The sequence below is a fragment of the Pimephales promelas genome, chromosome 16, assembly GCF_988280905.1.
Source record: "Pimephales promelas chromosome 16, fPimPro1.hap1.1, whole genome shotgun sequence".
NCBI lineage: Eukaryota > Metazoa > Chordata > Actinopteri > Cypriniformes > Leuciscidae > Pimephales > Pimephales promelas.
This window is the reverse complement of record NC_142784.1, coordinates 582,501-599,160: the sequence shown is the minus strand read 5'-3', so window position 1 is coordinate 599,160 and position 16,660 is coordinate 582,501. Positions and strand designations below refer to the sequence as shown.

At 38.9% G+C, this 16,660-nt stretch overlaps 1 protein-coding gene across 4 annotated transcripts; it reads left to right on the top strand.

Annotated features, from left to right (window-relative positions):
- Positions 1-3,507: 3,507 nt before the first annotated feature.
- tagln (transgelin) lies at positions 3,508-12,451 on the top strand. 4 transcript variants are annotated; one of them, XM_039654041.2, is made up of 6 exons: positions 3,567-3,667; positions 4,471-4,517; positions 5,209-5,403; positions 9,731-9,899; positions 11,683-11,785; positions 11,892-12,451. In XM_039654041.2, exons 2-6 carry the CDS (start codon positions 4,506-4,508, stop codon positions 12,037-12,039), a joined length of 627 nt encoding a protein of 208 aa, XP_039509975.2. In that variant the 5' UTR covers positions 3,567-3,667; positions 4,471-4,505; the 3' UTR covers positions 12,040-12,451. The 4 variants fall into 4 exon arrangements, with proteins under 4 accessions (XP_039509978.2, XP_039509979.2, XP_039509975.2 ...); XM_039654042.2 differs by having other exon boundaries at positions 3,568-3,667; positions 5,212-5,403; XM_039654044.2 differs by lacking the exon at positions 4,471-4,517 and having other exon boundaries at positions 3,508-3,667.
- Positions 12,452-16,660: the final 4,209 nt, after the last annotated feature.

The following is a 16,660-nucleotide window of genomic DNA, read 5'->3' as shown; positions in this document are numbered from 1 at the left end:
GGCCGTGTGTCCAAAGAGTTTTTCCACGCACCTGGCGTATGTTTTCAATGGGAGCGCCGCGTTTTTAATATTATTTAAGTACTTTTGTATACTTTTTATTGATGACTGTATGTTTTGTTTTTAGTTTGTGTGTGTTATAATTGTTGGAGCTTGTGTTGCAATGTGTGTTGTATTTTTTAAAACGGTTTGAATGATTGATTCATAAAGACTACTTATTTCATTACTGGATAAATCGGCGCTCTAGCAGTTAATAAACAGAACTGCATGCGTCTTGCGGAAGAACATAGTTGCCGGAGCTACTTCTCTCTGTTTATGTCGATGACGAGTCACGCAGGCATTCCCAGACAGCAAACTGACATTGAATCAACGTGGAAACGACGTCTCTCGTGACATTGAAACAACGTTGATTTGCTCATCGAATTAACGTTGAACCAAAGTCAGACGCGGCATTCTTCAAAGCTAAATGAAAATCGAAAATTGGTTTGCTTTCATAACGTTGAAACAACGTTGATTTCAGGTTGATTTTCCGTTAGTTTTGAAAGAATGACGCGTCTGACGTTGGTTCAACGTTAATTCGATGAGCAAAACAATGTCAGATCAACGTTGTTTCGATGTCATATTTCCACGTTGATTCAATGTCAGTTTGCTATCTGGGTTGGGCTACTCCGCAGTCTCCGGCCAGTCTAAACAAGAAGTCAGAGTATTAACGCTTATTACAGGCTTTACGTAGTGATTCAAGATAAGACAAAAACACGGTTTGAAAAAAAAAAAAACATTATGATGCACTCGCTCATTGTATATATTTTGTAAATTCTGAACACAAAAAAAGATACGGACTGCATCAGTTTTGACCACTACAGGCAATGTTTACTCAAACTATAATCTCACTTATTCTGTAACAGTAATCATTTGAATATGTGAAACACATAAATATTGATACTGTGTGATTATACTGTGTGATACTGCTCTCTCTCTCTCAGCGCAAACTGATTTGAATGTAGGCTAGAGAGTGACTCGGCGGTCGGTGCGCGCGTGTGTCTGTGTGTGACAAATCCAGCGGGTGTGAGAGCAAATCGCAACTTCAGTGGTGAAGTTTTTTGTCATTTAGGAATAAGACGGCGTAATAGTTAGGTGATTGAATCGAAATCTTTTAAAGATAATCATGCAGCTCTACTCTCTCTCACTCTGCGTCTTGAGGTAAAACGCTAAAGGATAATCTAATCCCAGCACTTCGCCCACATGATGATATCGCATCGGCATCAGAACCGTTTTCGGAACCGAAACTTAGGAATTTTGCACGGTTCCAGTATTTTTTCAAAAACACAACCGGTTCTGGAAAAGAACCGGTTCTCGGTTCCCAACCCTAGCTAAATTTCAAAGTGCTTAAAGTATATATTACAGCAATACATGTTTAAAAGTACTATTTTACAGAAGACATTTATGGAACTATTGCATTACATGTAAATACAACAATAGTAGGACAACATCGGGACAACAAACTGTTTTGTCAGTACAGAAAGTAACTGTAGTGTGTTTTGTCTGAAAAAACTTACTACATTTGCACACAAAAAACACAATTAATTACCTTCCACTTGAACACCACAACACAGCATCATTGAATACAAGACAGAAATGTATAAGAAATATAAATTCAACAGCAACATGCTGCCTTAAACACATGTAACAGTTTTTCGCAATATTTTTAAATAACTGTTTATTAAGTTGTTTGGTCTTGTGTGGTTATTTTATTTGCATTGTATGGTCTATGTGTGCTGTGTTGTAATGCTCACAAGAACACTTAAAGGTACAATATGCAGGATTGTTCACCACCAGGGGTCGCTAACCTCTTACAATAACAAAGGTATTTTGATGACGTATATTCCACATTAAGCTGAATTATGGATCTTGTCGTCAAGCTGATGGATCTTTTATGGTTGAGTGAATGCATTGATGTTTTTAAAATGACTGCCCAGATAGGAAACTGACAATGAATCAACATGGAAACATGACATTGAAACAACGTTGATCTGACATTGTTTTGCTCATCGAATTAACGTTGAACCAACGTCAGACGCGTCATTCTTTCAAAACTAACGGAAAATCAACCTGAAATCAACGTTGTTTCAACGTTATGAAAGCAAACCAATTTTCGATTTTCATTTAGCTTTGAAGAATGCCGCGTCTGACGTTGGTTCAACGTTAATTCGATGAGCAAAATCAACGCTGTTTCAATGTCATGAGAGACGTCGTTTCCACGTTGATTCAATGTCAGTTTGCTGTCTGGGTGTGGTGTGAAGCACATTTCATTACATTTTCAAAAAGGTAAAAGCAGAAACTTCCTAAAGTTTTGTCAGTCATTTTTTCTTATGTTTATTAAGGCTTCTATTGACTTCTACTGAATTTACAAACACACCTCGAATAATTACGCATTGCTGAATTACATTTAGGACATTAAAGGAATCAAGAGATTTGCAACACTATATCCAATGCTCCACTGGAGAAGTTTGGAGAGCGATGTGTGCTTCTGCTGAGGCCTTATCAATCGCCTCAGCAAGTATCTTCTTCCATATGCTGGATTGTGGACCGGGATAATGCAAGGTTTGTCTACCGGGGACATTTCTGGTCCCCTTGAGCAAAAAACCTTATAAATCACTCTGTGGTGTTTTTTTGAAATTGTAAAAATGCAGAAAACTGTTTCATTATGTTTACGGAAAGTCCCAACAAAACGTCACATCAGCTAATACATCATCCCATTTCATGCAAGTGTGTGTGGGTCCAGTAGAAGTAAATGGGGATAAAGAGAGTCTGATTATTCAGATGATACCAGTTTTATCATTCTATCATTACAAATCCAAAAAATACCCAGAAGTAAAGTTGACTTTTTTTTCAGAACAAACGTTTGTGGCAAAATTGACATGAAAAGATTTTTATGTTTTTGTTTACATTACATTGAATGATCAGTAAAACAATAGCAGTATAGCATGTTTGCAACATTAGCAATAACATACTCATTAGATGATGTAATATTGCATGCACACTAGGAGTGTTTTGTACATAGAAGGCCTTGTTGATGGCTGCTTCCGAAGTGTCAGTAAATCACTTTGCTCAATCTCAGCCGAAGCACTCCCACTGCTCTTATCCAGTGCTTCTACATCTACATCCCAGGACAAATACACCAAACTCTGCGGACAGATTTCTCTGATGTGTAAAAACGACACAGCACATCTGTCAATCTACTCCATTTATGTCCCTGTCTAAACTTCCCCTACCGTCCAGCAGACATTGGCACAGCCTTTCTGTCTCTCTCTGCTGATGCAGTGATGTGGTATTTGGAGAATTCTGGTCTGACCAAACTAAAGACTCTTGGCTGGGATCCTGTCCTCACCCAGGCCTCTTCCCAAATAAGGCTTTGCTTTAACAAAGGGACGAACTATAAACCGTACGTGCTGTGTGGAGAGGAGGGTGGGCTTGAGAAAAACACTATGTCCTTTTAAGGTGTCAATTTCCTTTTCTCTGCCCCCTCGCTGAATGCCTTGTTTTTTTATTTCTCTAATGGTAAAGACATTTACTCCTGAAACAGCAACAGGAACGACTCTCACACTAAATCCATTGCTCCAGGTTGACTGGTGACGGCACGAAGGACAGGGTCTTCTTCATATTGACTAGAGTAAGTATGTTTTCCTTATGCTATCAAAGACCTTTCAGTCAGTTATTTTGCTGATCATTGTGCCCTGTGAACGACTTAAAGTAAACCAATACATCTCATGTGCAATCTACGTACTACAGTTAAAAAGGATAAAAACCTGATAAACTAGCTTATAACTTCCAGTGTTTCAGTATTATTTGGACTCATGAGCTTCTTTGATATGACCCTATAAAGTGTGAATTTACCTGAATTGTAAAGTTTGTAACGATTATCAACCACATCAGTCTGTTGATATACATGCCCTATGATCTTTTATCCAGACCATTACTAGGCCACTCAGACTGGGGGAGAAAAGAAGGCATACAATTAAGCTTACCTTCATTATAAGTATTACAGTGCAATGCAATCCCAAACGTAAATGGACACTTTAAAAAGTGTTAATGTCATTGCTTTAGAAGATATTGAAGTAAGTGATAGAACTACACTTTTCTGACCCATTTTTTATTTAATTGTTATCTAGAAAGTCATTTGGTTACTCTTTATTTCAATGTCCCACTTTAGACATTCTACTAACTATAACTTTGCAACTACATGTCAACTAACTCTCGTTAGAGTATCTGTTAGGTACGTTTCTTAAAGTCAGTATAATGTATGTTGAAGGAGCATCACAATAAAGTGTTAGCTGATATTGGCTTCTAATGCAAATAAAGTTAGTTGACAAATAGTTGCAAAGTTACTTATAGTGAGTCATAAAAACCATTAAGAAAGTGCACATTTTTACTGTAATGCTCATAGGGTGAATGTCTTGAAACTCATTATTTAAGGTTGGAACTTCAGAGGTGGTGTCCTAAACCGCAGAATGGCAGCACAGGTGACTGCTGCTCTGTGTGTGTGTGTGTGTGTGCTTTGCTGAGAAATGTCCGAATGTAATTGATGGTGTTTCTAAACAAACGCTCTGGAGGAACATGTTCATCTAATCCTGTCATAAACATTACGGCTGTTTATCTGACTCTTCCAAGAGCCCCATTCACTCAAGGACTACGTGAACATGTGAACCTGTGCCTTTATGGATGCTTGTTATATAACAGTTTAGCTCAAGAAATCCATTCGACACGACATAAAAATTGAGCTGAACTGTTTGTCGATGGAAACGTGTTGTACGCTGCACAACATCTACAGGCTACGCATGATTTGAAAGTTCGTTTTATGGCTTTGTGGCTGCTTTTGACTGCATCATTGTCTTTTTCCACTTTATGCTCCTGATGTTTTAGCTGGAATTCATTTTAAAATTGAAATGTAATAAATGTTTAATTCAGGAGAAGAGGATTTTCTAGGGAAGGTAAATGACACAAACTTTACAAACTTGTTCCTGTTTTATATTTTTTTGTCCATAAAACAAACTACGAAGCTATTGAATAAACAAACTATCGAACATGATGCAAAAATCAATACAAAATTATAATAAAAGTGACATGGAATAGCACAATGCTGCTTGATTTGGTAGTTACTCTAGAACATTCGTCAGGTCCCACACTATTGACAGTCTCCTCTTCTCATCTAAGCAGGGAGCTTCAACTATGGCAAACAAGGGTCCATCTTATGGGATGAGCCGCCAAGTGCAGGATAAGATTGAGCAGAAGTATGACACTGAACTGGAGGCGCGTTTGGTGGAGTGGATCATGGCCCAGTGTGGGGCTGCGGTGGGAAAGCCAGAGGCCGGGAAACTGGGCTTCCAGACCTGGCTCAAAGATGGATGTGTAAGTAAGCCGTGCCTGCCATTCTCAGGTCATTGTGGCAATCGTGAAAGCAAAAGTTTGTACACATTTTTAAGAAAGGGCTTTTAAAAAAAAAAGTCTATTCGTCTCCATCATATTTTTCGGTCAAGGCCTGGACCAATGTGAATAAATCTATATTAAAAGCATTACCCAACATTTTTTTCGTTCATGTCAGGAAACCCCTTATATGGACAAATGCATTCAGCTGTAGTGGAATAAACTGGAAACACATTTTCACTGATAAAGCGTGAAGACTATAAACACACGATTGCAACAATATCTCAAGGATTTTCATATTAATAAAAGATATGAATAATGCAGTGATAAAAAATAGTTTGACATTAAACCATAACTCTATGATGACTGAATGCAAAGTGTTTGTAGTACATAAAACAATCATAAACTTGTCATCAGGAAAATATTGGTGAATACAAATTATTGGTTTTGTTCAGCAGTGTATTTGATTTCTTAGCCAAAATTGAAAATAAAATCTCTAATTTCTAATAACAAAGACGGTATTATCCTTGTCATTTCTGCCTCACTTCTGAAACGATGGCTCAAGAGTCAGACCTTGACAGCTAATTAAACATTTTCATGTGAATGGTGTCAAGGTCCCTGTACCTTCAGATAATTTGTTTTCTTGTTTTTGACTACTAAACAGAAAAATTAAGAAACCGTTCATTTATCACATATTCAACCATTTTCATAAATAAACAAATCTTGCGTAATGGTTTTATATTTTACATTTTTGTTCTCATCACACTTTGTTCTTATTCGTCAAATGGAAAAACAATAAAACCAAAATGGGTAAGCAGCTTGAATATTCGATCTCTACATGGGCGGGAATAAAACAATCCCTTTCCGCTGATTGGCCAACCAAAGATCAGTTCTCATTCTTATTGTTATTATTATAGAGTTTATTTAATCTCTTTCTCATCAAACTTCCAGACTAATAAATGGCTCAACACATGGCCAAGACGCAGAAAACGCTTGATGTGAAACCACAGTGTGCGTGTTACATTTACATTGACTTCAGGTGTTATGTACCAAACCTGCAGTTCATCAGGTATCAGCCCCTGTCCACACACACTATACCGTAAATTGCATGTATTTAAATGTGCAATCGAATGGGCCTCCTCCACTCGCTGCTGACGCTATGACTGTTTGAAAAGATCCTGATAATTGTAATGTAGTGAACTGCTGGAAGGGAATGTGAACGCTGAGTCAGAGATTCAATGTCATCTTTGATATCTTCCAGTAACTGTAATATTGCGTAGCTGCTTAATCTGTAACGCTCAATGATTTTGTTTTCACTCAATTGAAAAAGTGTGATTCTTGTGGCAAAAACCTCCAGCTCGTCTCCTTAGCCTATGTCTCCGCCTTGCTCGTATTACTGCTGCCGTTTCACCAGGAGGCGTCTGCCAGGAAACCCGCTTCCTAAGTTACTTCTGCTTTTAAGAGGCAGAGAATTTCCAGCACAAAATAGAGGTGTGCTTTCACCGGCTTTTTCTGCACATAGCGCGGAGTACACAATTAGGCGCAGTTTACGCTTCCCCTCCCATCTCTATGCCCTTGACCATCCCATGAAAGCATATGCATGACACAAAAAGTGCATTTTGCCATTTTCAGTTCCCGCGACAGGCGTCCCATTCGTACATACCTCGCCATGTTTTTTTACCTCGCGCACTTTGCGAAACAAATACGTCAGAAGTGGGCGCAAAAGCATTAGTACTGTACATCTGGCTCTATGAGTCCTACTCCCCATGAGTCCTACTCCCCAGGATGCCTGTCTCTTTATTCAGTGTGAGCTGGTTACTGCCTTTTTGTCGCTGGCCAATATGATTGCTTTGATTTGACAGTTGCTTCAGTTGCTTCGCACTCGCTACATTCCCAGCACATCAACATTCCCAGTCAAACATGTGACTGCAGTATCTTATGCGCCTCATAATCCGGTGCGCCCTATTTATGAAAAATGTTCTAAAATAGGTCATTCATTGAAGGTGCGCCTTATAATCCGGTGCACCATAAAGTGCGGAAAATACGGTATACGTGCGTGTTATATTTAGCCTGAAATAGACAAATATTCATGCGTGACAAAAAAAATCTTGGTTTTAGGAGGCAAAATATATGTTTTGTAATTCTGTGAATTACACTGCTCAAATCAGACGAGGTAGGGCTGGCTCTCCACAAAACATAAAATATTATTTTTCGTGTTCACAGAGGAAAAAACAATGTTACAGACGTGACAGTTCTCCGACGGACACGAGCGCTCTGAAGCAGCACTTAAACTGCTTTAAAACTTTCACAGACCTCAAAAAAAGCACAAAGCCTTTCTTTAAAGTGAATTTCGTTTTTTATTATTTTTTTTCTTGATTTTAATTAATGTTTCATCAACCAATTGTCTGGATTTAATAAATAAGGAAAAGCAGACAATTACTGATAATCAAGGCACGGAGGCACCGATGTGTGAACGTCTGGACCTCGTCTCATAAATATAGCTACCGCAACTCAGCGTATAAGTATAGTCTACTCCACAGACCTGAAACATATATCTATATTGAAATGTCTACTTGTAAATAGAACGATTCAAAACGAAAGAAAACTCTGGCGCATGTACTACAGGAAGATCGCGGGCATCGTCAACTTCATCTTTATTTATAAACAATTAAAATATCTCCTTGCTATATTTGTTCTTTAGGACAGCTTTTTATTTTCGGCAGCGCCGCTGCTACCCTTAGGCTAAAGCGTTAAGTTACAAGTTACAAGCTCACCACCGCATCAAAAACATGATTGCGTGATAAAAACATGAAAAATGCTACCTAAACATAGCCTCACTGTTTAGAAAAACAAACACAGAACGAATAGCCTAATGGCGCATACGTCCATCTCTTTTGTTTAAAATGGAAAAAATATTGCTGATAGACCTAGGCTATCTAAAAAAAAAAAAGGTTTGACTATCAGTCAACTACGGCAAAATCTAACGAATCAGATTCGACTATGAAAATCCTTAGTCGAAAACAGCCCTGCAATATCATAGATCAATATGCGGGAGATTCACGGAACTTCTGTGAGACTTGGGATGTCTGTATGGGAAATCCTGATGATAGCCTACAGCTTGGATAACGTGCACAATTGTGTTATGTTTCAAAAACTTTATTGTTCATCAGATGAAACGAAGCATTTCATTTTCACGTGTGTAAGCCACGAGAAATGCAAGATTGCATATATATATATATATATATATTTGATATATATATATATATATATATATATATATATATATAAGCAATATTCGAATAGTAACTTCAGCATTCGAATAGTATTGATTTTTTTTTATATTCAAATTATATTCGAATTTCGGAATTCGTTCCAACAGCCCTAGTGCTGGCAGACCCAGTCGCATAGGTTTACCAATGTCTCATTCCCCTTTTCAGGGAACCAGGTAGATCTGCTCACACTACTTCATTTAAAGATCAAGTGTAAGGATACCTGGGGCATGAATTCCTGCTTTAAAACTCAAAATGGTCTGTTGAGTTGAAGTAAACGCCTCCAAAATTAAAGACTGCTGAAGTCTGGGGAGGCAGCTCAAACCCTGTTTTTTAGTAGGCTTGCTCTGTCACCTGTGTTAAGCCACACACCGAATGCAGCACTTGCCCACCCTGGTATTTATAGTAATCAAAATAATTTAGTTTAGTTAGAAGACAGATAACATTCATGTCATTTAAAAAACGAGGTGGAAAAGAGAGAAACTAAAAAAAAAAAACAGTCGAAAAAAAAGCAGTGAAAAAACAGTGAAAACCCAGTTTCTCAAATGCATCATAATGAGCACATCCAGCTTCTTCAAGGAGTCGAACACGTTCCATCGGTAGTGTTTGTCTTACACTCGCATACAAACAAGCATCTCCTTAAGACAAAAAGGTTGATGACGTGTCCTACGGGTGCCCTCTTAAACTTTCAGGTGCTTTGCTTATGACATCACGGGCTGCCGCCAGCCAATGAGATTGTTGTGTATTTACACTCGCTTCAGACACCGGTCTCACGGATGTGTTCCCCATACTGTCGATCCTAGACATCTAGGCTATTCAGAAGGTAAAATGAACAGGGATTGAAACACCAAATTTTAGGATAGGATAGGACACACCAAAATCAAATTCATGTTGAGTGATACATAATCAAACCCCATTGAGCGGCCTGGTTACTCATCCAGATAACTAGTGTTGTTATAATGTCATTTATAATTATGATCACATTTATGGAAAACTTAGAGTTTTATGTAGAGTGTAATCTTGCTTCTTTTGCCCGTTCTCAGGTTTTGTGTGAGCTCATCAATAGTCTGTGTAAGGAAAAGCCCGTAAAGAAGATCCAGAGCTCCAGTATGGCTTTCAAACAGATGGAGCAGGTGTCACAGTTCCTTAACGCTGCGGAGCGATACGGCGTCGTCAAAACCGACATGTTTCAGACGGTAGATCTGTGGGAGGGTGAGTATGCCAACAGTCTCCAGCAAATATATATTTTTCATAGACATTCAGTTCTCATATCACGATTAAATAATATGGTTGAATGATTATTAATGTATCACATACCATGCAGTAAGCATGTCTGATTAATGAATAGGATATTAAAGGTACAATATGCAGGATTTTTGCAGTAAAATACCCAAAAACCACTAGGCCAATGTTATATATTTTGTTTAGTTGATTACTTACAAAATGCCAAATGTTTCCAACTATTTGTAAATCGTGAGAAAACTGTGATTTTAACCAAGGAAACGGGGCGTGTGAGCAGGGGTGAGGAGTCGCCAGCCCTATATCCACGTTAGCCTCGGTTTCCGTCAGGTTTGACCTCGTACTGCCATAGTCACCATGGCGACAGACGTGGACAACCGGGTTATTGCCGTTATGCTTTGTGGTGTTGTTGTTTTGTTCAAACATTATGGACCACGGCAAGCAGACTTTGAGACAAAAAGAGGACTAAAACGAACATCTTTGGAGATGCCGAGAGCTCCACTTCCGCAACTAACCTCGACTCAGAGACGCGAGTGTTGCATGTACTTTATTAGACTGGTGAGCAAATGTACATAAAACTAACGTTATTTAGTTTGACATGATGAAATGTTAGAATATGTTCTGTATGTTATTCTAATGTTGATCTAGATCACTGCTAGTCTCACACAGCCAACACACACCCTACCTAACATCCAACACACACAAATGGCATTTAGTGTGATAGTGTAACTGTTAGATCAAGTGAACAGCACTGTGTTACCTCAAGCTTCATTCATCTGATAATCTGACCTGTGTGAGTATTAATCCAGCACTTGTGTGTAGTTCGGTAGAATGAAATGTCCTTATTCTTTTATATCCGCGGGACTCGCATTGTGTGTGGCGCTGGTATACATCTAGCAATCGTGCCCTGCTTCACACCACAGTCATGTTAAAACATCACTGTATTCACTCATCCATTAAAGATCCATCAGGTTGACGACAAGATCCATAATTCAGCTTAATGTGAAATATACGTCATTACTGTAATATACACCTGTGTTATTGTAAGAGGTTGGCGACCCCTGGTTGCTAAATATCCTGCATATTGTACCTTTCAATGCAGTCATATTATTTGACTGTGCAATAATACACAATCAATTTCAAAATAAAATATGAAATTGAAAGTAAAAATTAGTGATCGACCGATATTGGTTTTTTATTACCGATACCGATTATTTGCATGTTTGTGTGCCCAATAACCGATATGCAGAACCGATTTGTATTTACTGTTATACTTCTTATACTTCTGACACAACACAAATGAACTTAACAAACCATTTTATTTATAACAATCACTCCCTAATAAATTTAGCATTTATGTCTCAAATCTCATTTCTGCATGTCTATTATGTTAAATAAAGTTGAATAATTAAAGCAAAGCAAGTAGAACATTTACTTTACCCGTGCACAGAGTTGTTGTTGACTAATCTTTTCAGACGCGTGCTGCAATGGCGGAAACGTGGAATTCTCAAAACGGCCACAAGATGGCGCCGTCTATCGGCGAATCCGATATTACAAAACCGATACTTGATTATGGGAAAATGCTTAATATCGGTAAACCGATACATCGGTCGATCACTACTACTGTCGAAAACAAACCAACCAAAAAGCGTTCAACATGTAATCAGTTCGATTAGAACAATCACTGTGGACTTCTCCAGTCCAGAACAGTGTATTTGCATCATGTTGTTTCAGCTTGCATGTATGAATCCTCCAGGAAAGGACTTGGCCGCAGTGCAGAGGACACTCATGGCTCTGGGCAGCATCGCGGTGACAAAAGATGACGGCGCCTTCAATGGAGATCCCAACTGGTTCTTCAAGTGAGTTAGATGATTACGCGGATTGTTTCGCCTAGGGTTATACCTCTGGTTTCGTTTAATTGATCGATGTTGATTATTTAAATATCGGCTTTTTGCCTGTTTCCAGGAAAGCGCAGGAGAACCGGAGAGATTTCTCTGACAACCAGATTAAAGAGGGGAAAAATGTAATCGGTCTGCAGATGGGGTCCAATAAAGGCGCGTCCCAGGCTGGCATGACAGGCTACGGTCGACCTCGACAGATCATGAACCCATGAGCCAAACGTTCCTCCCTCGGTTCCCTGACCATCACCCCATCCTAATCATTTGACTCCAAATGTTTCATTCAGAGTTTGACCAGAATGACAGAGTAATAAATATAATACAAAATAACAAGTTTCCATGTTTGTAGTCAATCCCTATTTTTGTTCGGTCGAATTGCAACAATCTTTATTGAACAGTGTTCACTATCACCGATTGACCGATTGTGCCAACTAACATTTCAAATATGCAAGTTGACATACAATCAAATCAAACCCCATTTACTTTCTTTAAAGGGGTGATGAACTGAGAAATCAAATTTTCCTTGAGCTTTTGACATCTAAGAGGTCATCATATTATAAGAATATCCTGTAAGTTTCAGAACTGAAAATGTCCTTGTTATTCCAATAAAAGCCTTTATTGACACCAGCCTCTGAAAACGCCTCGTTTTTTAAAGTGGGAAACTATGACATCGGCCGGTTTAGCCCCGCCCACCGATTTGCGCATTACACGCATAGCTAAATAACATACATGCCTACCTCGTGATGAAACCGGATCGACCTAACGAGCAATACAGAGTATTGTGCAGTGCCTGGTTGTGGAAGACAGTCTCTGCATAAGCTTCCTCTGGATTCCAGTAGGACTGCATGGATAAACTTTATTTTTAGTGACGTTCCAGCTGATGAGGGTAAAACATCGTCGTCTGTTCGCTTCATTACACTGAGGATTGTTTTATAAACAAGACTGGATTTGCCGACGATTAAGAGTAAAGAACGGTGCTGTGCCGTCTATATTGGATCTGCAGACTGATCTCATGAAGTAGCGTGTGTATGACACGCCAATTCGTATTTCCATTTTTGGCGTGCTATCAAGACGCATAATCGCCTTTCAGCGTGTTTATGAACACCGTTGACTTAACGTTATATAAATATATGACTTACCTCAACCCCGTCCCTAAACCTAACCGTCACTGGGGTTAATGGCATTTATGACTGGAGATTTGACTGCGTGTACAGACACGCGGAATGACGCGGACGTTAATGGCGTAGACATATACACATACACGCGGATAGCTCAAAATGCGTAGAGATAACACGCCACCTGACTCGAAAGTGGCGTATATGTTTACGCAAAAGTCATGATGTCATGTTGGGATCTGACAGGAATTGTGCAACACACTCTTGGTCGAACATGCATGGGCGAATCCGGTTGTCATTTTACAACATTGGACGTTTCCCCCACGTGCACCGACGGGTGAGTTAAACTCATTATAATATGCAAAACTGTTCTCCACTCACAGCAGTGGCGTTTACTTCCAAGTCTTCAGTGTGAGACGCCCATAAAAACCGACCGTTTTTCAGGAAGGCTCACAACTTGGGTACAAAATAGCCTATTACTTGTTCATTTTGATGTTTTTGAATGCAAAAACCAAGCGAACGTCATAAATTGACCTCAGACAACAATATAATAAAATTTAAAAAGCCAGTTCATGACCCCTTTAAATGGTCATGGTCTTAATGTTAACGATTCATTGGTGTATTTTATCCTGAAGGGAAATAAAGGTCTCATAGGCCCAGTTTTACTGAGAGCTGAGATTAACCCGTTTCCATACAAAGGGCGCCGGCGGCTCCAGATAACATTCTCTGCACATTAAAACATCACATTCTTGATCTGGACAAACTGAGTAAAGATTAAAGACTACAGATTCGATGTTTGACCACTGTTTGTGATGAAACTAAGCTGCAGTGACATTCATTTATTAAAGGGTTGGTTTACTTGGCTTTTTTTCTTTGCATGATTGTGTTTATGGGGTGCAATATAACAAGTATTTGTGGTTTTTCTTTTTTTAAAAGTCCTTGCGCCCTGACGATATAAAAACCATAAAAGCAACAACTATTAATAATACTTACAGGTTGTGATTCGGAGGAGGAAGCTGATCCATATACACTGGGTAAGTAAGTTACTGAGCCCTCCTTCAGGAACAACCGCTTGCGAATCCACATTTGAATTCATTTATGTTTTTGAACGATTCGTAATTAAAATGATGAGAACACAATCGGGCTATACTGTTGTGGTATCGTTGCAAATATGAACTCTAACCACCGATTCTTCACATGCTCGTCCCTGGTGAATGAAAACAAAGTGGCTGAACTATCTTTGCATTGTAGAACACAGCGTCTTCTCGACATGATGCTATTCAGCTGATGTATTTGTGTTCTAGACTTCAAGTTTACACTTCCGTCTGCGCGCACAGTAACTGGGCGTGGCCAATATGCTTATGTTTCGTATCTACGTCACTACGAAACAGCTAATGACTCGTTTCAAAAACAATTCATTTCATAGACTTTTGAAAGACAATAACTTTATATACGGTGCACTTTCAGATATAAATCTTTGCAGGATGTTTTCATTCCCTTAGAGCTATATTCCACACCACATTAACAATCATTTTCAAAAATCCATGATAGGGGCTCTTTAACAATATTCTGCACTACAATCGGACACTTACCCCTTTTCCACCAAAAAAAGAACTTGTTCGGAACTGGTGCTGGTTCAAAGTTGGTTCGGAGTTGGTTCAACTTGCGAACCCTTTCAGTTTGTTTTTCCACTGACTAGAGCGGCCAGGGAACAACGTTGTTACGTCACTGTGTATGTCGCCATACGTCTTAGCTAGAAACGCTTGCAAGTACAACATTACTTTGGGATTATCTCTAACTCGTGTACCAAGAAGGCTTTAAAAACAATTGAAATATGCGAGTCTTTTAATATTTTACTTTGATATGTGATATTTTCTGATTAGTTATTTACCCCTGTCTTGTGTCTTTTTTTCTTTCCATTTATTTGTTCTATATTGTGACTGTTTTCTTCTTTGCTAATAATGTTTACAATTTAAAAAATAATAAAAAAATACAAACGCTTGGGCTAACTTCAAGCAAAACAATTACAAAGGCGGACTCCATCGTGTTTCTGCAAATGATTCTCCTGGCCTCGCGATGGTCAGAAACATTGTTTAGAACACATCTAAACCCGCCCCAGCCCCCTGACGTAAGCATGACGTGGTAAAAGAACGGTTCTAGCTCTTTGGCTGTCGAAACACAAAGAACTGGTTCGAGCGCAGGCACCGGCTCCGAACCTGCTCTCAAAATGCTTTAATGGAAAAGGGGTAACTGTGCCTTTGATGGGTTTACTTCATGTTTTTGCATGTTATCCACTAACATTCTTACTAGCTTCCTTCAATCAGCTGGTGATGGTCTTTTTCTATTTGCAATGGCAAGTTTAATTCCAGAAGGCATGACTTCCCATGGCAGCTTAAATGTTTCTTAAATGTTTCAGATCTGATAGATCAGAAAGAACTTGATGCGATGACCATTGGTAAAGTCGAGCAAAACAAAATTAGTTTAAACATGAAACATTTTACAATATTTGTCAAATGGACATTGGTAACTAGCAGAAGTAATTTTAAATACAAATTCACGAGTTTACATGTTAATGAAATCAGATGAAATATTATGATGCGTATTTGGCTTGCTGTCCGGGGGAGGGCTCTGAGCTCAGAATTCGGCCCGACCCCAGAGAACTCCCCCTAACTTTAGAGATCATAGGTATCTATGCGTGGACCCAGCCGAATGTGGGGTGAACGGGTGGTGGTGGGATGCTGAGAAATTAGTCATGAGACATGAGGTAAGGGAAGGCTTTATTTATACTGGCTTTCCTTGCGCTGATTGGATGGTTACCTGAAAATGCTCCTCCCGAACCTTGTTACATAAAACTTCATTAAATAAAAAAATACCAGCATTGTATGGGCCTGAGGAATTCAATGAGGTCTTCTTCTTTGACACACTGGGGGTCATCTTTTGTTTCAGGACCAGCAGCAGAAAGCCCATGGATAAACTTTATCCAGTAAAGTTGGATACTTAATTTTTGGGATCAAAACTTTAAGTATTTGATCAGAGAGACTAGGTAACGAAGTAGAAGTTGTAAGTAAGTTTGAAATAGGTATGTTTGCTCTCAAACCGCATATAGTACATAAGCGAATAAGTGGTCCAATTCGCTTCTCAAGAGTGGCCGCACAAGCTCTGATTATAGGTGTGTTGGACATCGGCTGCGGCTGGATGTAAGCGATCGGCGAGAGTAGCCGCGTGCAGGCGGGGAGAAGCTGCAAACGGAGACGTGAGGTCGGACACTTACTGATTCCCGTAGTGACCGCTCATGTGGTACTTTACCACAGCTGAATTGAAATAAATGCAATATTTGCAAAATACACAGATATTTCAGACAAATTTCATTCAATATTTTATGTACTGCTTCATACTGCATCTGTTTGAACAAGAATAAAGTTCAAAATAAGCGTATATCTACTACAGCTTTTATTTTGGCGGAAACACACAGGAAGACCTTAGTAATTCTTTTTGTTGACAAAAGATTTATAAATTATTCTCAATTTGAATTTTTGAAGATGTTTGACATATGTTTTGTTGCCAAATGATAATTGTAAGCGACTCAAACATATCACCACCTTGGAATTATACGATTCTGTCTGCATTCGGACTGGTTTTGAGAAATTGAGCTTTAAAGTTTTTGCATTAATTTTCAAAATCTACACAAATTAAACAACATCACATAATGTAAAGCAGTTGT